A 24,832-nucleotide genomic window follows, 5' to 3' on the forward strand; every position below is an offset into this window, starting at 1 on the left:
CTGCGTCACAGGGACCCGGAGCTGTGGTACAGAGAGGCCTCTCCCTGTCTGCAGTCCTTCCCAGACAGCAGTGGCCAGAAAGGCCCCCTTCAATATAGAGCGGCCGCTGCCTCAGCCCCTAAAGTGCTTTAGCTCAGCAGAGTGACCAAGCAACTCTGCAGCCTCGGTTTCCTGTATGACGGAAGGAATGGCCTTGTCCCTCAAGGGGAGGTGGGACTGCCCCCTGAACCCCATGCCAGACCATGGGATGCTTCTTCATCCCAAATATCCCAAAAGCAGATTTATTTTCAGATCCTGAGAGAGGAGACAGGAGGCCTGGTGGCCCCTGGTCTTCCCTGGCCTTGGGGGCACTTACCTTTCTTGTTCTTTTCTTTGGTGACCACAGTCATGGCCATGGTGCCAGAAAGCTGGGCTTCCCCACTATGGGGCAGGCGGGACACCTGCACTGAGCGGAAGACACTCTTGAGGGTGTTCTTCGAGCTGGCGTCCCTCTTGTCGCCATCCCTCCTCCGCTCCCCCGGGTGGCCCAGCCAGTAGTCCACCTGGAGGCCGATCACATCCCCATATGGGCTATTAGGGCTCCTGAGGAAAGGAACAAAGAGGAGAGGTCAGCTCTGCCTTCAGCTCCCAACTACATGGGCCCAATGGGGTAGGGGCCACGCCAGCCCCCGGGAGGGCAGGCTGAAGGCTGCGGCTCTGTTCCCTCCAGACACACAGAGCAGCTCATGTGGGAGAGGGGAATCAGGTTGATTTGAGAACAAAGCAGGGGAAAATAAAGGCCCAAGTCACGAAAAGGAAACCGAATAAAAGCTTCACAGGATGATGAGGGCAGCAGAGGAGGAAGCTTTATGAAGGAAGAAAGTGTGTGTGTATGTAAGTGCATGCGTGCACATGCATATACACACACATAACGCACGCGCACACACACACGCACACGCCCAGCAGAAGCCCCTGTGGGCGGCTCCAGTGCAGCCTCAGGACAGCAGCTGGTGCCACCTGACCTGTAGCTTTGTCCTTTTCATGGCACTCTTAGCTCAGCAATAATTTTAGCTCCTGGGAAAAGGGCTGATGTATCTTGAAAGGAGGTGTCAGACACAATAGGTACACAGGCTAGGAAAGTCATCTGACTTTTCTCTTTCTGCCTCATTTCAGAGGTTCCATTAAAAAACAGGATTAACTTGGAAGGGAAAGGAGGTGGAGGGAAGGGTTGTTGCCAAGGCTGCCCAAATCCATGCTGGACAGAAACCCTTCTGCTGAGCGGCGAGATGAGAGAAAACGCCTCCAGGAGGCCAGGAACCTGAGGTCCCCAGAGCAGAATCTGGCCGAGTACTTCCTCCTTTCCTCTACTGTTCCCTCCAGAAGACCCTGGAGGGAAGTGCCCTGAGGAGCAAAGGGTGAGGGAGACCAGGGACTGGGATTCTAGCTCCGGGGCAGGCCTCGTGCCACCCAATACCTCACTGGCACTTCAGGGGAAGTCACCGGCCAATGCCATCCTCTCTGTTGCTACAAGGAAAGGGAAGAGGGGAAGGTGGAAGGCAACAAAATGGGGGAAGGGAGGAAGGCTGCTCCCTCCCAGTGCTGACCATGCCTGCTCTCCTCACCTCAGCTTCTTCTTGTCAGGAGCCCACCCCTTCACCCTCCCTCTGCCCCCTGCTCCTGGACCCTTGATCTAAACTGTAGATACTTGACATCCTAAAGACATGGCCTCCCACTATATCACCGCTTCCAGTGGTCTCAGAGATTCAGCCTGAACCTGAGCTCCGCTGCTTGCTCCCGCTCCGGCTGCAGCACCTTAGCAGGGCCGCCTCACAGTGCCAGGCGCTGACACACAAGTTCTTTTTCTCTTCTTTTTTAGAGGCGTGGATTGTTTCCTTTAGAGAGGCCCTCTGACTGTCACCAAAGGAGACAATCCACATCTCTAAAGAAGAAGAAAAAAGGAGGACACTAGAAAGGACAGCCCAGGCCGGGCGCGGTGGCTCAAGCCTGTAATCCCAGCACTTTGGGAGGCCGAGACGGGCGGATCACGAGGTCAGGAGATCGAGACCATCCTGGCTAACATGGTGAAACGCTGTCTCTACTAAAACATACAAAAAACTAGCCGGGCGAGGTGGCGGGCGCCTGTAGTCCCAGCTACGCGGGAGGCTGAGCCAGGAGAATGGCGTGAACCTGGGAGGCGGAGCTTGCAGTGAGCTGAGATCCGGCCACTGCACTCTAGCCTGGGTGACAAAGCAAGACTCCGTCTCAAAAAAAAAAAAAAAAAAAAAAAAAAAAAAAAAAAAGAAAGGACAGCCCAATCCATGTCACTATGTGGCCCAGGCCTAGCTTTGAACTCCTGGGCTCAAGCAATCCTCCGGCCTTGGCCTCCAGAGTGACTGGAACTACAGGATGAGCCAGTGCGCTCGGTTTCCATGTTCTTATGTAACCTGCTCCACAGTCCTGCAAGGTGGCCATTTCACCTCTCTTCATTAGATGAAATTCAAGTTCAGTAACCTGTCCAAGCTAAGGCAGTGGACAGACAGAAGACAGAACCACTCAAATCCACGTGTGTTTTACTTCCCAAGTGTCATGCTCTTTCTACCACCTGGGAGGTCCCATAACAAGACACTTGCACAGCACTTTACAGGCCTCTCTGCCAACACTGTCTCATTCAGCCCAATACTGTGAAACAGGGCAGAAAGTGTCCTCCCATGACCAGGCCGGCTAGTGACATGTCTCTGAATTCTAACTTTAGTGTTTGGGGTTTTTTTTTTTTTTTTTTTGGAGAGATAGGGTATTGTTGTCACACAGGCTACTGTGCAGTGGCATAGTCATGGCTCACTGCAGCCTCAAACTCCTGGGCTCAAGCAATCATCTTGCCTCAGCCTCTGAGTAGCTGGGACCGAAGGTGTGCACCACTACGCCTGGCTTCCTGTGGCTACCTTCTAAGCCCATATGTCTGTCACTGGAATCAGCTGGGTGGGCCTGATGGAGGGCATGGCAGGACAGGTATGGGCAGGAGCCTTACCCCACGATGGCCAGGGCGCTGCTCATGGATGGGGAGGAGGGAGGGGTGGCTGTGGCATCTCGGCTCAGGCCCGAACTGGAGGGTGGTGACGTGGAGGGCACAGTAAGACTGACCACAGGAGAATCATCCCCATCGCCTGTCAGGGGACAAACGACAAACACAGTTGGCCAGAGGAAGCTATCCCTGACTCAGTGGTGGGAAGGAGCCGGGGTTCCTCCCATCCCATGGCCTGCTTTCCTCCTTTGGCCCCAGGCTCCTCCCCACCTCCCCCAGCCACAACTGCAGCGGGGGAGTGAGGGCACCCACAGGCTTCCTGCTCAAGCTCTGACTTCCCTCAGGACATCCAGAGCTTAACTTCTGGCCTACTGGACTAGAGGGAAGACAGGGAGGGCACCAGCCTCACTCCACAGAACAAGGAAGCCCTAGGCTCACCTGCTGTGGAGGGAGAGTCTTCAACCAGACCCACCTTCACCACCTGCAAGGAGAGAAGAGGCACTCATTAGATCCTCCTATTACAGCAGGCATGTTCTGATCCAACCAGAAACAGATGGTTGGCACAAGAGCCATCACTACACATTATTTTATTGTCGGCTTTAAAATCTTTGCAAATCTGGGCCGGGTGTGGTGGCGTGGCGCCTGTAATCCCAGCACTTTGGGAGGCTGAGGCAGGAGAATCGCTTGAACCCGGGAAGCGGTGAGCTGAGATCGTGCCATTGCACTCCAGCCTGGGCGACAGAGCGAGACTCCATCTCAAAATAAATAAATACGTTAAATAAATAAATAAGTAAATAAAAAAATCTTTGCAAATCTGGAGCAGCCCAGCTGTAGAAACAACACAACATAAAACAAAACAAAAACCTAGTTGCAACAATGAGGTGGGGCAAGCGAGACTTTGCAGCTCTTCTCTGGGGATAAAGAGCTGAAGGCAGGAACCTGTGATGTCCCGATCTCGTTTCTCTAGGGTCCTGTGGGCAGAGGGCCTAGGAAGATGGCTCTGTCTCTGCCAGGTGGGAGTGTCTATAGGCCAAGTGGATGTGCTAAGCTGTGGACACCAGCCCTCTCCTCTCTGGTCTTACTGTAATCTGGAGGAGTACTGAATGGGGGTGAGGGGATTCCTTAGGAATTTTCTAGAGAATTCTGGAAAGGACAGCCTGGGCCCTCTAGTGGCTAGAAAAGAACACAGTCACAGACTAGGTGAGCATCCAGGCTGTGGTCTGAAGTGACAGGTGAAGTCCTGGGCCCTATCACCTGGGCCCAGTCCCAAGCAAAGAGGCAGCTGGGCTGGGAGTCCAGAGGGCTGGACCCTGGTGGGGCGAAGTCTACCGCACAGGCCTGCAGGTGGTTGCCTGGAGGCTGCTGTGACAGCAAGGCTGTGTTCGCTGAAGTCTGTCCCGATTCTCTACACACCCTTCTTTTGATTCCCGGAGAGGAACAAATTGCCACTCTGGGGCTTCCTGGCTACAACACCCCTTTTCTCCTTGTTCGCCTGGCATTTGATGAGGTTGCTAGCTCTTTTGGTTTTTAATTTGTTTTAAATTTGTTATCTCTCTCTCGGTTGCGAAGCCTGAGTGAGCAGCAACTCACAGCTCCACGAAGATGTGTCAAACCACCAGCCGCAGCTATGGGCCATGGTCCTGGGGCCTGTAACGTGGCTATGGGAGCAGCCCAGGGGCTAACCGGGGAGTGGCTAGACTGCAGGATAGGAGGCTCTGCAAGGCACGAGAAGGGGCTGCTGGATTTCCCCAGCTCAGGTATCTCCTGAGATCACTCAAGACATCCCCATCTTGGATGTGCAGAGAGCAGGAAGAGCACGGAGCTAGGCCCCATCATCCACATGAGCCCCTCCCTGTCTAGAAGCTACAAGGGAGCCTCAAGGAAATTACATAAAAAGATACAAGCTGGCTGGGCATGGTGGCTCACGCCTGTAATCCCAGCACTTTGGGAGGCCGAGATAGGTGGATCTCTTGAGTCCAAGAGTTTGAGACCAGGCTGGGCACCATGGCGAAATGCCATCTCAGCAAAAAAATACAAAAATTAGCCGGGCGTGCCGTGCGCGGTGGCTCATGCCTGTAATCTCAGCACTTTGGGAGGCCGAGGTGGCTGGAGCATGAGGTCAAGAGATCGAGACCATCCTGGCCAACACGGTGAAACCCTGTTTCTACTAAAAACACAAAAATTAGCTGGGCGTGGTGGCGTGCACCTGTAATCCTAGCTACTCGGGAGGCTGAGGCAGGAGAATCACTTGAACCTGGGAGGCAGAGGTTGCAGTGAGTCGAGATCATGCCACTGCATTCCAGCCTGGCAACAGAGTGAGACTCTTGTCTAAAAAAAAAAAAAAAAAATTAGCTGGGCGTGGTGGCATGTACCTGTGGTCCCAGCTACTCTGGAGGCTGAGGCAGGAGGATCACTTGAACCCAGGAGGCAGAGGTTGCAGTGAGCTGAGATCTTACCACTGCACTCCAGCATGGGTAACAGAGTCAGACTCCATTTCATAAAAAAATTAAAAATAAAGATAAAAGCTGGTTTGGAAGGGAAATGCAAAGCTCTTGTAAGTGGAAATCGGAGTTTTCGGTCCTGCTCCGGTGCCATGCTCCGGCCCCTGGCAGGGCTGCACAGCTTCCCCGGGCCCCTCCCTAGGTCAGGCTGAGCCTGTGGCCCAGCTGCTGATGAACAGATGGCCAGCAGCGCACCTGCCATCAGAGACATCCATGGGGTTCTTCCTTGACTTTCAAAGTTTACTAGTATAGAGATTTCTCCCCAGCTAAATAGAAAAGGAAGGAAGAAAGCCTTCCTGTCAGTGGCCTATCCAACCATGAAGACAAAAGTATCTGTTTTCAGACTTTTCTGAATGCCGCCTTCCACTACTGCCGAGGCAGCTCCCTTTCCCCTGAGCCACGTCTGGACATCATTCCCTGGGCAAAGGCAGCAAGGTCAGGGCCTGGTGTAATAAACAGGAGTCACCAGTGATGGAGCCAGCAACAGTTTGTGATTTGGAAAAGGTGGACACTAAAAGGGACAGCCCAATCCACGTCCTGGCCCAGGGTTTCTCCACCTCCGCACTACTGACACTTGGGGCCAAGCCATTCTCTGCTGCGGGACCTCCTGTGCACTAGAGGATGACCAGTGGCACCCCTCGCCTCCACCCACTGGCTGCCCCCAGTATAACAACCAAACACATCTCCAGACACTGCCAGGTAGCCCCTGGGGGCAAAATCTCCAGTGTCTGGAGAACCACTGTTCTAGGTGAATCTTTCGTTTTCCTGCGTAAGGGGGAACAGGAAGACCAGGAGAATGGGTGGGGTGTCGAGCAGAGGGAGTCAGTACTCACGCCAATGAAGGGAATAAACTTCTGATAGGAGTCTTCATCAGGGCTGTTGGCAGACACAGGAGAGCGTCACAGTTAGTAGGGGAGACAGGGAGGAGTGCTGGGGAATGGGCCTTTCCTGTCTCACTGTGGCTGCAGCGGAGTCCAGGATGCTGTGCTGCCTCCGCCTGTCACATCCCAGGGCGGCACGGGGAAGGTCTGAGACTTGGTGGGCATGTGGAGCTCACAAAATGAGGGCAAATGACCTGATCATGCAAACTACGCTCCCTGCTTCCCATGTCTGAGTTCCAGCTATGAGGATGGGCTGCTTTATACTGAGGGGCAGGCAAGGAAACTGATGAACTCAGGCTCCTATGGGTGGAAGGCTCTGGGCAAGGAAGGAGTGCTGGGGAGGTGGCGGTAAAAACCACTCACATCCTTTTGGGTTCCTATGAAGGAATGTAGAATGTGGAGAAGGAAAATGTGAAAAAGCAAGGAAGACCCAAGATTCCTCTAACCCACCCAACCTATTTTTAAGAAACCCCTCAAAGTCAAACTTACAACTTATGCCGGCAGGTCAGCATGGCTTCGGCCACGGGAAGTTGGTGTGTCGTGGCCGCCCCGTTGACGTACTGCATCACCCGCCCCGCCACGTCCAGTTGCTCTGCAGAAAAGCCAAGAGATCACTAACTGCCCCACTGACTTCAGCTGGCAAACCTGCAGACCCTCTCGGAGAGGGCTCCCTTCCTGAGACCCGTCAGACTCTCAAGTTGAGTGAAGGATGGGGCTTTACGGTCCTTCTGGTTTGAAGGAATTATGAGCCCAAGGATGGTCCTCTCCCTTCCAATCTTTGCAGTTCCTCGAAGCCCTGCTCTTTCTTGTGCCACTCACACCCTTCTCATGCCTACTTGCTCCTGCCTGTCCTTGCGCATATCCATCTGGTGGCCTGAAGGAGCCTCACCCCACCCCACAGACCTTTGCCATCACCTCCTTCTCAGCTGCACCAGGCCCTCACTACCTCTCAGCCTGGAAGAGCTCAACCTCATTCTGATACCTGCCACCTTTATTTTTTTATTTTTATTTTATTTTTGAGACAGAGTTTCACTCTGCTGCCCAGGCTGGAGTACAGTGGCATGACGAGTACAGTGGCGTGATGAGTGCAGTGGCGTGATGAGTGCAGTGGCGTGATGAGTGCAGTGGCGTGATGAGTGGTGGCGTGATGAGCGCGGTGGCGTGATGAGCGTGGTGGCGTGATGAGCGCGGTGGCGTGATGACACTGCATCCTCAACCTTCTGGTCTCAAGCAATTCTCCCACCTCAGCCTCCCGAGTAGCTGGGACTACAGGCACACACCACCATGCCCAGCTAATTTTTGTAGAGACGGGGTCTTGCTATGTTGCCCAGGCTGGTCTCAAACTCCTAGGCTCAAGTGATCCACCCACCTTGGCCTCCTAAACTGCTGGGATTCCAGGTGTGAGCCACTGGGCCCTTGACCCCTGCCACCTTTATTTGATATTCAAGAAAGCACCTGGTTGGTGTGGTGTTATTCATTTATCAAGTGACTGTTTCGTCACTTGACTGCTATTCTCTGCTCCTTGTATTTCATCTCTACAACTAGAGATGCCCTGCCCACTATGCCAGCATGGCCGTTGTTGCTTCCAGATGAACAGGAGCAGAGCAAATAGCAGAGGATGAAAACAGGCAGAGTGGAGGGGCTGTGCACAGTGAGCCTCCACTTAATAAACACTTATGGAAAAATGAATGGGCAGAGTGACCGGGAAGGTGAGAGTTGCAGGGAGGAAAGCAGCATGACCTCGGCCTCCTTCTGCAGCCAGGCTGGCACCTGTGGACCCCGGGGGTGGAAGTAAGCTCCTTACACGGGGCCATTACCTGACACTGGTGGCTCCGAGCGACTGAACAGATCTCTCCAACCAGAATCCAGGAAGGAACTACTGTATTTACTGTCGACTGACCCCAAGTATTTGGCCACAGGGTGAGAACCTGATAGATGGAAAACCAGAGGTGTTGGTCAGGAGATGAGACAGTGTGGGATCAGCTGTCCCTGGTCATGGCCTTGGTTTTCTTGACTGTCCCTTCCTAGGTCCCAACCCCACCATCCTGTTCCAGACAAGGTATCTGTCTACAGAACCCTCATGCCCGATGCCCTCCTGGTGTCGCCCATCTTTACCGAGGGGAATGATGAGGAAGCGCATGTAGCCAAGCCAGTCGGAGGTCTTGTTGGCCAGGGACTTGACAAAGAACCTGAGGATGGAGCTCAGGTAGCTCTGGCCTCCCACAGCAGCCACCTTCACTGGCCTCGGCATGGAAGAGTTGCAGTTGCAGCTGGGGAGGAAGGGGAGTGTCATAGCAGTGCTCAGGCGGTGCCAGGACCCTGCCCAGCGGGTGGCCCAGAGCTGACTTTCTATGATCTCAACAACCCACAGGGGAAAAGCAAACCAATCCACAAAATAAAACAAGACAGGATCATACAGGGAATAAGCCACAGTGCTTTCACAACCAAGAGGAAAATCCGGGGTCAGAGGGCATTGCCCATGAAGCAGACAGAACAGCTGAAGCTAACACAGGGTGCGTGCCCCCAAGCCTGGAATCCACAGTTCTCTTTTACAAGGGCAAGGGACTCGGGCCTTTTAAGAAGGCCCTAAGGATGGGGGAAGCACTGACTTGAGGGTGGGGGAAGCACTGACTCTTGAATGTCTACCAGCATGTTGCAGTTGGAAGGAATAAAAGATCTTTTTAAAACCTGTGTGTCCTCTCCATCATGGGTTAAAGAGGATAAAGCAAGTCAAGGCATGGCAGGAGTCCAGGCAGGGAGGCAGGGAGCACAGGAATTGATATTTCTACCCCTGATCCTCTGGGGTCTGCAGGGGCCTCGAGCCTCATAGCCTGCTGCCGCCACCCCCCAAAACATGCGCCCCTCTGCAGATTCTTAGTCTGATGAGGCCAAGAGGGTCTATAATTGCTTAGAAGTCAGGGTGGGAAGATGAAGTCTTAGAGGGAATCCCTAAGGGCAGGAGAGCGGAGGCCAGAGCCCTTACTAGCGCTGGATCCGGGTGAGCAGGGCGGACAGCACAGCCTGGACCTCCACGGTGGAGCAGGTGCACACCACAGGCTTCCGCTGGTCCTGGAGCAGCTCAGCCACATACTGAGATGGGGAGGGAGGAGAGCAGGGACACAGGTAAGAACACATCACTCCTTCACAAGGGCCAAGAGGCAAGCGAGGCCCAGACCCGAGCTGCAGGGCCCCTGTCCTCTGCAGTTCAGACTGAAGCTGGGCAAAGGCAGCCAGGTCTCCAGACTGCCAGTAAGGAGAGGGTGGGGCTGACCCACGAGACACGCAGAGTGTGAGAGATGGGAAGGCTTAGGGGGTTTCACATGCTACGACACTCCAGGTGTCCCTGGCACCAGTGTCTAAGTCAGGTGGACAGCGCTGAGGGAGCAGGCAGGGATGCTCTGCCCTGCTGACCTGCCTTCACAGGGGCAGCCCTGGAGGTCACAGCCAGGTGCTTCTCGAGGGGGCCTCCATTCCGCTATGCTGCCTGACGCTCCTGGCGCCCTGGAGGAATTACTGTTGCTTTTTGTTTGTTTGTTTTTTAACATATAAGGAAGCTGAGGTACAGCAAAGTTAGTGACTTGAGATCCTGCAAGTTGGACAATGACAGAAGTTGGACTAGAACTCAGAGTTCTGGGCTCAGTTCAGAGCAGGCGGGGGCTGATGGAGGGGTGAGTTTCCCATCTCCCCACGCAATAGCATGGAGGCCACACTGACAATGCACCCCGGCATTGCCTGCCCTCCAGGACCCCACGTGGTCTCGCAGTTTCAGCACTTACCTGGCCCTGCCAGTCAGTGGTGTTCACCAGGATGACATTTTCTGGAAGGGCTGCATCTGACACCAAGATCTGATTCAGCTGGTCATATACCACCTTTCTTGGAATCTGCAGGAACAAAAGTGTCTCTTGTTAGGGAGTCCCCAGGGAGCCTGAGGACAGGGCTGCTGGACTGGTGCATGGGGAGTCCCTGGAGCAGGGGTTTTCAGAGAGAACAGATACGAGGCCTTTGGGAGGGAGACTCAGTCTCCCACTGGCCAGACCACGATGGAAAGGAGGAGAAAGCAGCAGCAAAGCGAGTCCTTAGAGGACACACGGAGAGAAGGAACAAAGCCACAGTGGTTGTCCTGCCAGGGCAGGTGGAGAGGGAGGTGCAGCAAGCCTCGTGGATGGGAAACAGTGCGGGTGGCAGGAGGGGCAGCAGCATAAGAACCAGGAGAGGAGAGGCAGAGGGCGGCCAGCAGGTGCTCAGAGAAACGGAAATGAGGGCAGTGGGGAGAGAAATAATGAGAGTGGCAGTGAGTGCTGTGTGGGGACCTGCTGTCTGAGGGAACAAAAGGTATTTCAGGAACAGTGATTAACAAGAAGGACAATACCTCACCCCAGGCACTGGGCTATTCTAGTCTCAAGTTCATTTTCAGCCATGTAATAGCATGGAGCTCAGGAGGCCACACTGACAATGCACTTGATAAGTTATCAGGGGAATGAACAGGCTGGCTGTTTAACCCTAGCAGAACTGAACTGTGTGAGGTGTGCTGGGAAAATCCCTGTCCCAGATCTCTGACACCACAGGCCTTCAAAAGGAGAACACAATTCCCAAGGCCCAGTTGCTTCTGACTTCTTCTCCAGCCCACTCTCAGGTCCTTCCATTGAAATAGTTCAATATTGTTGGCTTCTGGGCTTGAGAGCACGATGACCGACCACAGCTCCCGACTCAGGTCGGGAGCTCGGGTCAGGGTGTCCCATGAGATCCAGAGGCTGCTGTCCTCTGCAACAGCGGATTCATGGCACAATCTCCAGACTGACGTCTGATGGAGGCAGAGACACCAGTGGTGTGGAATCGACACTCGCAGCCGGACAGGCCGGGACCACACAGCGTTTTTGGCTCCCGTGCCTGTGCCCTAGAGGTCGGCGTGGAAGCCAATTCCACACTGGCAGTAAGGAAGGAATATGGAAGACCTCTCTAACTTAGTCTTTCTTCAAGAGTTTTTGTTCAGCGCATTTCCAAGTATTCCTCTTCTCTCCAACTAACTGTCCAAGGAAGCCAATAAAATAGAGCCTGAAGTTCAGGGAATCTCAGAGGGTCCTGGTGTTTTGCGGGGACGCAGAAGTACCTGCGTGCTGTGGCCCAAATCTGGGGAGCGCTCGCTGTCCGAACTGTTGGTCCTCTCACTCAGGGGCTTGGAGAGCTGCCGCTCCTTCAGGGGCGTGCTCCTCTTCTGCCGGGGTGTGTGCACCCCTTCCACTTTGCTGCCAGGGAGGTGGAGAAAGGGTGGTGAAATAGCCCCTCCAACCCCAAAGCCGCTGCCAGCTCCACTTTACCTCAGCCCCAAAGCCAACACTGAGCACAGCTGCAGCCTGTACCCTCTGCTTCCTTTCCATCTGCAGTACCTGGGGGAGGCAGAGCCCTGGAGATCTGTTTTGCTGGACTTCATGGGAGTTTTGACTTTCTCTGGCACAACCAGACTCGTGCTGGCATCTCCAAACATGTCCTGGTCGGTGATTTCCTACCATGGAGGAGAGGAAACAGTGAAGATGACCTCCTACTCAGTGACCACCCAGGAGCCTCCTTGGACTGGCCAGGCCCCATCACCATCCTGAAGAGAGTTACTCATTCTCTTTTCCTGAAAGCAAGTGGTCCTAAACCTCCTGCCTCAGGTGAAGGAAAATCGCCACTGTTCACGGTGACTGAGTACAGCCCATGGGGGAACTGTATGCTGCAATCCAGTAAATATCCAGTTACAAACTACCTGCCAGCAAATGAAGAGTGGACTGATGACCTGCTGTCTCCAGGAGTGAAGAGGGGACCCCTAGATGCATCTCCCTGGCACCCTGACCGGACCTTATCTGGTCTAGAAGACCAGAGAGGACCATAGCCCCATTTCTCACCTTGGCCAAAGCCAGCTGCATCTCCCTTGAGATTCTCCCTTCCTTCCTCCTCCCCACGCCACCACTGTCTGTCCCTGCTTTGGCCACACTCTCACATCCACCCTTTTTTTTTTTTTTTTTTTTGAGACAGAGTCTCGCTCTGTCACCCAGGCTGGAGTGCAGTGGCCGGATCTCAGCTCACTGCAAGCTCCGCCTCCCGGGTTCACGCCATTCTCCTGCCTCAGCCTCCCAAGTAGCTGGGACTACAGGCGCCCGCCACCTCGCCTGGTTAGTTTTTTGTATTTTTAGTAGAGACGGGGTTTCACCGGGTTAGCCAGGATGGTCTCGATCTCCTGACCTCGTGATCCGCCCGTCTCAGCCTCCCAAAGTGTTGGGATTACAGGCGTGAGCCACCACGCCCGGCCACACATCCACCCTCTCTATCTTACCTTCTGAGCCCAGGCCTTTGCCTTTCCTCAGATCACTTTTTTTTTTTTTGAGACAGAGTTTTGCTCTTGTTGCCCAGGCTGGAGCACAATGGTGCAACCTTGGTGCAATCTTGGCTCACCGCAACCTCCGTCTCCCAAGTTCGAGCAATTCTCTCCTGCCTCAGCCTCCCGAGTAGCTGGGATTACAAGCATGTGCCACCATGCCTGGCTAATTTTGTATTTTTTCTTTAGTAGAGATGGGGTTTCTCCATGTTGGTCAGGCTGATCTTAAACTCCCGACATCCTTTTTAATTTTTTAGACAGGGTCTTGCTCTCTTGCACAGCCTGGAGTGCAGTGGCATGGTCTCAGCACACTGCAGTCTTGAACTCCTGGGCTCAAGTGATTATCTTACCTCGGCCTTCCAAGTACAGGTGCATGCCAGCATGCCTGGCTAATTTTTTGTATCTTTTTTTTTTTTTTGTACAGATGGGGGTTTTTCCATGTTGCCTGGGCTGGTCTTGAATCCCCAGGCTCAAACAATATGCCTGCCTCAGCCTCCCAAAATTGCTGGAATTACAGGTGTAAGCCACCACACCTGGCCAAGTCTGATTCCTTAGTGGGGCCTCTGAGGCCCGCCATGACCCAGCCTGGGCCACCTTTCTAAATTAATCACCCGTGCCTCCTCCCCCGGCCCACTACCTCCCTAATGCTCCAGCCCTCAGGAAGGACTCTGCTCTCCATGCAGGCTGCGTACCTGCCTACTTCCCTGCCTCTGCCTTGTCTTTATGTTTTCAAAATGCTTACTGAGGGCATAACTTCTATAAAATAAGAAGCACAAATCTAGAATAGTCAACTTGAATTTTTATGCAAATATGCCCCCAGGTGACCATTAACCAGATCAAGACGGAACGTTCCAGCACTGAGGGCTCCCTATGCCCCTCCCCATCCCTTGGGTAACAGGTATGCTGACGTCACTCTCATGGATTAGTTTTGCCCGTTTGTGAGTTTCACAGAACTGGAATCCTATGGCGTGCATTTTTTGGTATTCGGCTTCTTTTACTCACTCAACATTAAATTGCTGAGATTTGGCCAATCCCTGAAGAGTTTTAATCAGGAAGTGACACAGTTGGAATTTAATTTTGAAAAGGCCACACTGTACTTGCCACGTGCAGTACGGACCACATTGGGGCCACAGTGGAAGCTGGATTATTCAGATTACTGGTGAACTAGAAAATATAAGTTAGGGTAGTGACTTTCAAATTAACCTTGAATCAAGCCTAAATATATAAGATCTTTAGTCTTATTTACTATAGAAAACATAAGGCTAAAATAATTCTGTCACAGATTCTAGTCAACTCCTAGCAGGTCCCACCGTGAGGCTCATCCCTAGATAGCATTCCGTAAAGTTCTCTGCTCCTTCCCCACAAGGGTCCTGCCTCTGGTCCCATGGGATGAACTTTGATGTAACCTGCAAAGCCCAGCTCAGACGTCGCTTCCCCAGTTTGCATCCCTAGTACCTCCCTGGGACTCTGCGGAGACCCAGGGAAGTACAGGGGATACAAACTGTGGCTCGCTCATCTTTGCATCTTCAGTGCCCAGCACAAGCAGGTGCACAGTAAATGTGTGTGCAATTCAACATGTAAAAAAATTGGGCATCCCAACCAACTCAATTCCACTTCACTGGGGCTTAGGCCTGCACTCCTGGGCAGCTCCAGCACCTCTTAGAACACAGACCAGTACCAGTCAGAGACTGAATGTTGTGGGTTGCCTGGCTGCAGAAAGAGCAATACCCAAGGAGGAAGGGACGATTTTCCAGGGAGAATGTTGGTGACAGATGGTGAGAAGTTTCCCCAACTAGCATTTGGTCAGCTCTTATTAAAGGGCAGGACATTTCTGGTATATTAACTTTGAGAGCAACTCGGTGTCTATACCAGGTAGTATGTTACATTCCACAGGTAAGTATTTCAGGAGAAAGAGAGCGCAGGACATTCATAAGCCTGTAGATTTAGGTGAAATTTCTAGGGTGGTCCTGAGGGTCCTTCTGCCTTTATTTCTAAAGGGACAAACACTATATTTGAAATAGCTGAAACAGGAAACTGACCCATACATACCAGAGTGTCTGTTTCAGTCAAGCTGTCATCTTGGTTTTTAATCCAAGTAGATTTAAATTTTTCTAGAGCAGCCAATTCCATCTGCAAAAATTATAAGAATTGGTTATCACTGATCCAAGTAACTACCACTTTAATTTGTTTTACTAGGTCCCTATGAAACTTAAAATACTTTCATTTAATCTCAAACCTCATAAAATCTTCAGGGCTTTTATGTTATGTGCGGGGGTGGGGTACATTTCTGTGAAAACTAGGTTTTGGAGGGATCAGTTATCTTTGTCATCAAGTCAGTAACACAGGGAGATTCAGAACCCAGAAATTCTGATTCCCACGAGATGTCACTAGGGAAGAGAAGCTCAAAATTTAGATGGCTTTGCTACTGCATCCATCAAGTCTTTGACCCTGGATCCAGTGAATACCCTTGCCCAGGAAGGACACCAGGAAGGACTCCTTTGCTTGCCAGAGAAAGAAGCATGCTAGGTTCAGGTGTTTGATTTTGAGACTAAAGACATTCACGGTAGCCAAATGCTTTTTGCCTGGTGGGAACATCCAGAATACCCTCTAACAGGATATACTAAGCAGAAAGGCACCCAATATTAAGCCATTTAGGTGTAAATTAATTCTTCATTTGTCCCCAACTCTTATTAGCATTTCTCATAAATATTAAAAATTTCCTTTGCAAATACAGATACATAACCAGATTTTCATACTTGTTAATACTGCTTCTTGCTGTGCAGACAGCAATTCAAAGTCACCAGTGGTGACTTTGGGTTTGTAGGTCTTAGATGCAGGGAAGGTACTGGCTTTAGTGAATCTTTTTGTTTCTTGTAGGGAACCACAGGAGACAGAAAATATAAATGATATCCCACTTCCTCCCAATGACTCAAAGTCCTTTCTCTGAGTCAATCATATAATACTCAGAAGCATGAGGCTAGTAAGTTCAGGGTCACCTAGTAAACTATGGAACAAGGATCACCACAGCAGTCTCCCTATGCCACACTTTAAACCAGGGTTCCTCCACCTTGGCACAAGTGACATTTGGGGCTGGGTCATTCTTTTTTTTTTTGTGAGACGGAGTCTCCCTTGGTTGCCCAGGCTGGAGTGCAGTGGCACAATCTCGGCTCACTGCAAGCTCCGCCTCCCGGGTTCATGCCATTCTCCTGCCTCAGCCTCCAAAGTAGCTGGGATTACAGGCGCCTGCCAACACGCCCGGCTAGTTTTTTTTATTTTTAGTAGAGATGCGGTTTCACCTTGTTAGCCAGGATGGTCTCGATCTCCTGACCTTGTGATCCACCCGCCTCGGCCTCCCAAAGTGCTGGGATTACAGGCGTGAGCCACCGCGCCCAGCCGGGGCTGGGTCATTCTTTATTGTGGGGGTCTGTCCTGTGTACTGTGCGATGTCTGGCAGCATCCCTGGCCTCTACTCACCAGGTGCTGGTAGTGGCAACTCTCCACCCCCTAACTGGTGACAAACAAAAATGTCTCCAATCATTGCCATATGTCTAGGAGGCAAAATCATCCCCAGTTGAGAATCCCTGCTCCAGGCCATTTGCTGGACTAACTCAGCAAGCCTGAGCTAGACCCTGGGACCCCAGATCTTCAGACGGTTTGGCTTGTGTAATGGCTCACAGCCACAGAACAGGTTGCTTCCAGATTGCAGAGCTAGCTCATTTACACCTTGTCTATATGATCAATGTTTTTTTCTTTTTTTTTTTTTTTGAGACTGAGTCTCATTCTGTCGCTCAGACTGGGTGTAGTGGTGTGATCTTGGCTCACTGCAACCTCTGCCTCCCAGGTTCAAGCGATTTTCCTGCCTCAGCTTCCCGATTAGCTGGGATTACAAGTGTCCACCACCATGCCTGGCTAATTTTTGTATTTTTAGTAGACATAGGCTTTTACCATGCTGATTGACCAGGCTGGTCTTGAATTCCTGACCTCAAGTGATCCTCCTGCCTCAGCCTCCCAAAGTGCTGGGATTACAGGCATGAGCCACCATGCCCAGCCTTGGCCATGGAAAAGCTCTGGTTAGACCTGAGACTAAAGATAATTTCACTCAGTTTTGGATCTCAATATGACAAATTAATTAAACATGTTTTAAAGAGAATGAACTGGGTGATAACACAGGTCTGCCGGGAGGTTTTAAAGTAGCATGCCTTGTTGTTAAGCCCTATGACAGCTACAGTATTGCTTCCATGTCAAGGCTGCAACATTTAGTAAGATCTTTATTTACCCCAGCTTTATTAAGCTATAATTGACAAAAATTGTATATATTTACAATATACAACAGGTTTTGATTTATGGATACACTGTGAAATGATTAAATCAAGGTAATTAGCATATCCATCTCCTGATAATATCTTTAACTTAGACTGGGCTTAGAGGACACCTGCTGGCTATTTACTAGCTCTTCCAGATGTCCCAAATAATCCTCCTGGGGACAAATTCCTAACTTCTCCACATTTCTGTTCCTGCTTCTATAAACACTAAAGCACTTTCTCCCCCCCAAGGATGCTGGAACACCAGCAGGACTCCAGCTGTGTCTGACCAAGTGTTTGGCATTGGACGTGGATGAGGCATCACTGGAAGTCCCAGCAGTCTGCACTACTGTGCCCATGGACAATGTCAGCTGCTGAAGGGTAAGAGTGTAAGCCTGTGTCAGAGAGAAAGGGGCAAGAGCGGTAATATGTAGGCTATCATTTCATGAAGGACTAGGCTCTAATGCCATTATTTATAGTGCTGTGGAAATAGCGACTTAGGCAGCAGGCAGTCCTGGCTGAAAGTCTGCCTCTGTGGCTGCCCTAACTGAAGCACTGTCAGAGCTCATTGTTATCAGCTTGGAGAACCAAATTATGTTGCCACTGTGTGCTCAAGTCTTGGGAAAATTCAACAACTGGAATAATTTTTATCAGCAGAAATTCTTTCTGGTTCTAGCGATAAACTGAATCCTCTAAAATGTGGGGAACAAAAAGCAAGATTAAGAAAAATAAATAAATAACAGTGCTAGGAAACCAGGGAAGAGAGGATACAAGTTGAGGCGGTGTGTGCATGCCTGCCTACATGTGCACAATCTCGTGGTTTTTCCTAATCCATTCAGAAGTTCTCCATTTAAGAGCACAGCCTTGTTCTGCTGTTCCCAAAGTGCCTTTCATACCAAAGGATTCCAAAGTTCCACACCCACTTCCAGACATATGGGGTCCTTCAAAATAGAAATATCAGCACAGAACCAGCAAAGTGAGTCTTGAAACCTGGCCAAGGGAACCAGAATTTGAAGGACTCACTAAAAAAACATCTAGATTCTATCAATTTTAGGAGTCCAAAACTGAAACGGCACTAAGGAATTATAATAATAAGAGCAATAGTAGTCGGTGAGCAATGAGCAGTGTTCTGTATGCAGTAAGTCAGTCAGGCACACCCCACACGGCAGTCTGATATGCACGATCCTGTTCCATCTCCTCACTACCTTGGCAGGCATGAGCTTTAACATGTTTCTTGCAGATGAGGAAGCAAAGGCGTGGTAACATGCCCAAGATCACACAGCCAGTGGAGTGGTGGAGTCAAGACTCAAACTCAGAAGCTCCACTCTGTCCCAAATGTGTTTTTTGCTTAGACAGGGGCCCTTAGGCCACCATATTATAAAGGCTGACACTCAATTGGCTTTTTTTTTTTTTTTTTTTTTTTTTTTTGAGATGGAGTCTTGCTCTGTCACCTAGGCTGGAGTGCAGTGGCGGGATCTTGGCTCAATGCAACCTCTGCTTCCCAGGTTCAAACAAATCTCTGCCTCAGCCTTGTGAGTAGCTGGGATTACAGGTGTGCACTACCATGCCCAGTTAATTTTGTATTTTCAGTAGAAACAGGGTTTTGCCATGTTGGCCAGGCTGGTCTCAAACTCCTGACTTCAAGTGATCCACCCGCCTCGGCCTCTCAAAGTGCTGGGATTACAGGTGTGAGCCACTGTGCCTACCCTCAATTAGCTTTTGAGCCAAATGGGCTCCTACACCGACACCACAACCTTACAGATGAGGCACCAAGGCTCAGTGTGTCTAGGTAATTTTTTCTGTAAGTTTTATAAATCAGGTAACCAACATTTATTGAACACCCACAGTGTTAGGTGAACACCTAAGTGCTTACTGCTTTTGGGGCACTGTCTCAGTTAGTAATTTAGTTACATTAGGGCACTTGCTCTATATTCCTGGAACACTGAGAAACAGTCCTCCCTCAGCCGGCTCCCAGGTTTCCTTCTAGAGTCATCCCATATAGTTCAGAAGGAATTTGCCTCTCATGGCCAGGGGTTGGGTCATGGCCAGGGGTCGGGTCTGCCCATGTGGATGGTGTCAATTCAGCAGGGCCATTCAGCAGTTCCATGTGAGGAAAACCATCTCCAAGCCACATCCTAAACACTAATACTAAAGAAAGTGAGGTGGCTGAGTACACACTGCACTCCAGCCTGGGGAGTAGAGCAAGACCCTATCCACCCCCCTTCAAAAAAAAAAAAAAAAAAAAAAGGCTGGGCACTGTGGCTCAAACCTGTAATTCCAACACTTTGGGAGGCTGAGGCGGGTGGATCACCTGAGGTCAAGAGTTTGAGACCAGCCTGGCCAAAATGGTGAAATCCCATCTCTACTAAAAATACAAAAATTAGCAGGGTATGGGTGGCACGTGCCTGCAGTTCCAGCTACTCGGGAGGCTGAGGCAGGAGAATCGCTGGCACCTGGGAGGTGGAGGTTGCAGCGAGCCGAGATTGCTCCATTGCACTCCTGCCTGGGCGATAAGAGCAAAACCCCAACTCAAACAAAATAAAATAAAATAAAAAATAAATTTGAAAGGTTTTTTTTTTTTTTTTTTTTTTTTTTTTTAGCGAGGTCTCCTCAGTTCTTGAATCCCCATGAACCCGGCCTGGAACGGCGTCTAGGGTGCAGGGTCTGCAGGGGCAGGCCTGCGGTTTCTCTCAGGGAGGAGTCTGTTTGGGCTGCAGTTTCCCACGCATTTCCTCACTAACGCCACGTGGGGCGCTGTCCTAACCAGGAAAAGTGGTGCGCTGGGAGAGAGCCCCATCTGGTGGCAGCAGGCAGAAGTGCAGCCAGGGGATGCACCAAGAGACGGTGGTTACCAGGACGGGAACCTGCCCTTTCAGACCTGTGCTTTTCAGTGGTGGAGGCCTCCCCTGTTTCCTATCATCTCCGCACAATTACTACCGATCTGCAGGGCGAGTTTGGTAATCCCCCTGGTGAACAATGACTAGGCTTCATCTGCCAGTAAAGCAGGTGAACAGGAGGACTTAAAGGACGTGTTTCTTTGATCTACGGAAAAGACACTGGGCTTTGGAGGGCAAACCCTAAGCTGGGCACTCACATCGCTACAACGCTCACTTTACAACGCTCACTTGCCTTCCATTGTAAACGAAGGAAGAGCAGCTTCCTAGGGTCTGAGGTTGCTTCAGGCTCACCCCCACCCCTGCCTGCGATCTGCGGAGGGAGCAGGGCCTTTCCTAGGAGGGATGGAGCAAGGCCCAGGTCGTGGCTCCGGGTGTTACAGTATATGCCTCCTTTTCCCCTTGCTCACCAGGAAAAATGGAAACCTCTTGACTAAATTATAAACTTTCTCGGGGCACTGCTCCCCTCTATGGATTCTTGGTCCCATAAAGCCTACTAGGGCCTCCTGAGCACATCTCAGTGGCTCCCCTCCTCTCCATACCTGCTCCTTCCCCAGCCTGGTGCAGGGCCACTCACCACTGGCCAAATGCCCACTCCATGCCACACTCTCAGCTACCACAGAACGCACACGAAGGGAGAGGTTTTTGTTGAGACAAAGTCTTGTTCTGTCACCCAGGCTGGAGAGCAGTGGTGCGATCACAGCTCACTGCAGCCTCTGCCTCCTGGGCTCAAGGGATCCTCCTGCCTCAGCCTCCCGAGGAGCTGGTCTACAGACGTGCACCACGTCTGGCTAACTTTTGCATTTTTGCTCAGGCTGGTCTCGAACTCCTGGGCTCAAGTGATCCACCCGCCTCAGCCTCCCAAAGAGCTGGGATTACAGACGTGAGTCACCGCACCCAGCAGAGGGGGAGGTTGTATGTGTTCTGAGAGGGAAGGCTCTGGGCCATGGCAGCAACAGACCAAAAGAACAACTCAGCCTGACACAGCAATGACCCCAAAGAGCTAAGCTCCCAGTCAGACTGAGGGGAAGAAAACTGAGGTTGAAACAAGATGTGGTCACTTTTCTTTTTTCTTTTTGAGGGAGTCTCGCTCTGTCGCCAGGCTGGAGTGTAGTGGCTCAATCTCGGCTCACTGCAACCTCTGTCTCCCGGCTTCAAGTGACTCTCCTGCCTCGGTCTCCTGAGTAGCTGGGACTACAGGTGCATGCCACCACGCCTGGGAAATTTTTGTATTTTTATTAGAGCCTGGTTGTCACCACCTTGGCCAGGATGATCTCGATCTCTTGATCTCATGATCCACCCGCCTCCGCCTCCCAGAGTGCTAGGATTACAGGCATGAGCCACTGTGCCCGGCCAATGAGGCCACTTTTCTAAGGTCACAACATGAGCCCTGATCAGAGACGCAGAGAGTCGGAGTGCCGAGCCCCGACATGGCATGGTCCCGCCCCGCCCCGCAGCCGCAGTCTCGCTCACAGGGCTGGTGGTGTCTTTTCCGAGGCTGCCCTTGCTGTTGAGGCTGCCAATCTCCGTCTGGGAGCTGGACTGCGACATCCCCTCAAAGAAAGGCCTGTGGTGAAGAGCACAGCCAGGGTCAGTGCTGCCAGGGCTCAGAACAGCACGCTGGGAGAGCTGAGTGGAGCTGGCATTCAGGGCGGGTCAACAAGCTACGGGTGTCCAGAACGCCCGGCGAGCAGGGAAGTGCAAGGTGAAGAGGCGGGTCGGGTCGGGGGAGGGGGGACTTCCTGAGAGTCCTATAGGACTTCTGTCAGTGAGAGGCAAAACAGTGACCTTCTCCCAGAGAGCCAGAAGTTCACAAAGAATGAAGGACCAGGATTCCCTGGTAATAGAGGGGACAGCGAGGGAGGGGTCAGGAGACTGCTATGACCAGGAAGGAGAGTCTGGAGGCCAGCTACAGAGAGGGGGGCTCACTTGAGCTTGGGCTTTGGAGTGCTGAGGATGCTTTCTGTCTCCTCCATCTCAGGGCCACTGTCACTGGGGTTGTACATCTCCAGACTGTCATACAATTCATCCAAGTCCTCTTCCACTTCCCGGATCTGCTCGCGGGACACATGCTCCAGCCCAAAGCCCACCTGCAGGGGAAAAAAGAGTCTCTGAATTTAGGGTCACCCCTATTAACAGTTGTGGTTGATGAGCAGCTCCTTTCTCTTGGGCCACCCTTATAGTCCTGCTTAAGGGACACGCCAGAGCTTCACACTGGCTGGAGTAACCTTCACGTCATTTCCATGATCCAGCCTGAGGGAGGGGACAGGCCACCTTCCCCCTGGTTTCTGCCACCACTCCACACTGTGAAGCTGTGCCAGGAGGGACAGCTGAGGAATCCCGAGGCCCATTGCCTGTGTGGGCCCGTCCTACCCTCCTTACAGCCCACAGGAAGGCGAAGCAATCACTCTCAACAATTTTCATCTTTATTCCTCTGTTAGCCCACTTAGAAGCCTGTAGAAATGGGTCCCTCCCGGTGCCCAGGGAAAAGACTGCTTCTCTCTCAGCAGCCCACTCCTGGTTATTCCACAGCTGACCACCAAGGACATTTCCACCTCACAAGCTGCTGCTCACTGATGTTCCCATGGGATAAGAGGGGAAATTAAGTGACAACCGCAGCAGCATCTGCCAGGTCTGTCCCTGTATCGCACACCAGAGGCTTGGGCATCACCAAGGGTCGGGCGTAGCTGTGCTGCCCTACGTTGTGTGCATAGCCTCTTTCTCTCCTCCGCTCGCTTAAGTCCTTCTTAGCCACCCTCTTCCTTAGGGCTCTACCAGGCAGGCCACGGGGAGCAGGAATATTAATCCCAGAATCCTGACTCTCAGTGGCAATACAGAGTGTACACCAGGGATGCTGGGTGAAACCCGGGGAATTCAACTCACCATTAACCTTGGGAGTAAGGGGCCGTACCTCATCTGAAACTTTAAACCGCTTCAGGAGGGCCACAAACTTCTGTTTGATGTTAGGTTGCTGTAGGGACAAATAGCACGATAGTTCTCAGCAACGTCCACTTGGGGTCAATTCAAGTGAACAAACATCCACCAGAGCCCACTTTCATGATGAGCTATGAGAGGACACGAAGACTGGAGGACTTGGTCTCTGCCCTTGGCATTCAAAGCCTTTCAGGAAGACAGGCCAAATTTGTGTGGCTCCTGGGCCTTGGGTGCAGCTGCGGGGAGAAGGAATGTCTATCCCCAGGTCCTTCGCCCCACTGTGCCCCAACACCTCCCAAATGTGGGTTTCCAGCTCATCTCTTTCGCTTGCCCTTCAGATCCACAGTGCCCACTGCTGACTCCCACCTGCGCATGCACAGCATGGGCACCTCAGCCTTACCAGCTCCATGGTGGAACGCAGCGTCTTCTCCTTGCACTCTGATCCTCTTACTGATGTCACCAACACACCTGAACCCACATCTATGCCTGGAGTCTCTCCCTCCTGTTCTCCCCACAGGCCCATTCTGGCTACCGTGGATCCTCCCTTTTCCATCTGTGACACGACTGTTTCCATTCAGGCCTTTCTCCTCGCCTCTCTGGGATCACAACAACAGCCTTCAGCTGACATCTCATGCCCTGCCCGCCTGTTTCTGGTCTTGTTCCCTCCACAGCCCACAGTGGTCCTTCCGCGTGCAAACCTGCTCATGCTACCCTCCCACTAGAAGTCTTCACTGGCCTCCACTACTTGAACAGAGCTCAGCAGTCAGGCCTGTAAGTGTCCAAAGCCTGGGTCTGCCTGTTTCTAACCTTATCTCTCTATTTGACCCTTCACACCCCATAGTCAAGTGGAAACTCACTGCTTCGAGTTCCTGGGAAAAACTGTATGCCGTTGTACTGGGCCTTTTTTTTTTTTTTTTTTTTTGAGATGGAGTTTTGCTCTGTCGTCAGGCTGGAGTGCAGTGGGGTGATCTTGGCTCACTGCAACCTCTGCCTCCCTGGTTCAATCGACTCTCTGCCTCAGCCTCCTGAGTAGCCAGGATTACAGGCACACGCCACCACACCCAGCTAATTTTTGTACTTTTAGTAGGGACGGGGTTTCACCATGGTGGCCAGGATGGTCTCCATCTCCTAACCTCGTGATGCGCCTGCCTCGGCTTCCCAAAGTGCCGGGATTACAGGCATGAGCCACAGCACTGTAGTGGGCCTTTATATAGGATATCTTCTGCCTTGAATAAAAATTTTGCCCAAATCCGCCTGGTGAAGTTTTATTTTAAAAAACCTATCTCTCAGCATCTCATCTGGAAAGCTGTCCTGGCACTTCTGGGACAGGTGGCCACAGTCCCCTGGAGTCATTGCAAAGCTATGTCTTTTGGCGCCTGTCCTACTGGGCTGTAATTATTTGTTGAAATGTGTGGTGTCACTAGATGCTGTGCGCTTGATGGCATGGACTGGGCCTTTATCTGTCTCTGGGCATGATGCTTAGCTTGTGGTCATATGTACTTCCTGCCTGAATGACAGACTTGCTGCCTGGGGATGAAAACAATGAACTTGCAAGACCGATAAATCTTCAAAGAAAGGGGAGAAAGGGCCTTCACAGCAGAGAAAAAAAGTCAAGCTCCCAGTGACAGAGCAGCATGAGACATGTTCAGAGAAGGTCAAGTACATCTGTGCTCTTGGTGAGACAGAAGAATGCGCATGCACAGAGAAGACAGGCACTAAGGGAGGTCACTAAGTCTCTGGGGTAGAACTGGAAGGTGCCTGCAGCTTAAAAAGAAAAAAAAAGGGCCGGGCGCGGTGGCTCAAGCCTGTAATCCCAGCACTTTGGGAGGCCGAGACGGGCGGATCACAAGGTCAGGAGATCGAGACCATCCTGGCTAACATGGTGAAACCCCGTCTCTACTAAAAATACAAAAAACTAGCCGGGCGAGGTGGCGGGCGCCTATAGTCCCAGCTACTTGGGAGGCTGAGGCA

General features: G+C 51.8%; 2 protein-coding genes across 4 annotated transcripts in view; one reads left to right on the forward strand and one right to left on the reverse strand.

Annotated features, from left to right (window-relative positions):
* The window catches only part of PACS1 (phosphofurin acidic cluster sorting protein 1), a 173,315-nt gene that overhangs the window by 2,740 nt on the left and 145,743 nt on the right, over nt 1-24,832 (reverse strand). For all 3 annotated transcript variants that reach the window (XM_050756595.1, XM_050756596.1, XM_050756597.1), the window contains exons 8-22: nt 22,839-22,898; nt 21,857-22,017; nt 21,401-21,494; nt 14,782-14,862; nt 11,765-11,880; nt 11,488-11,623; nt 10,157-10,261; nt 9,364-9,470; nt 8,496-8,650; nt 8,198-8,308; nt 6,870-6,972; nt 6,333-6,375; nt 3,437-3,479; nt 3,005-3,140; nt 356-582 (exon numbers count right to left, since the gene is read on the reverse strand). In XM_050756595.1, coding sequence (XP_050612552.1) covers nt 356-582; nt 3,005-3,140; nt 3,437-3,479; nt 6,333-6,375; nt 6,870-6,972; nt 8,198-8,308; nt 8,496-8,650; nt 9,364-9,470; nt 10,157-10,261; nt 11,488-11,623; nt 11,765-11,880; nt 14,782-14,862; nt 21,401-21,494; nt 21,857-22,017; nt 22,839-22,898 — 1,678 coding nt within the window. The remainder of the gene's footprint in view (nt 1-355; nt 583-3,004; nt 3,141-3,436; nt 3,480-6,332; nt 6,376-6,869; nt 6,973-8,197; nt 8,309-8,495; nt 8,651-9,363; nt 9,471-10,156; nt 10,262-11,487; nt 11,624-11,764; nt 11,881-14,781; nt 14,863-21,400; nt 21,495-21,856; nt 22,018-22,838; nt 22,899-24,832) is intronic.
* Nucleotides 21,833-24,832, forward strand: part of EFEMP2 (EGF containing fibulin extracellular matrix protein 2) — a 363,083-nt gene continuing 360,083 nt past the window's right edge. The window contains exon 1 of the mRNA XM_050756711.1: nt 21,833-21,851. The gene's annotated coding sequence lies outside the window, so the exon portion shown is untranslated. The remainder of the gene's footprint in view (nt 21,852-24,832) is intronic.

Source organism: Macaca thibetana, chromosome 14 (genome assembly GCF_024542745.1).
Source record: "Macaca thibetana thibetana isolate TM-01 chromosome 14, ASM2454274v1, whole genome shotgun sequence".
NCBI lineage: Eukaryota > Metazoa > Chordata > Mammalia > Primates > Cercopithecidae > Macaca > Macaca thibetana.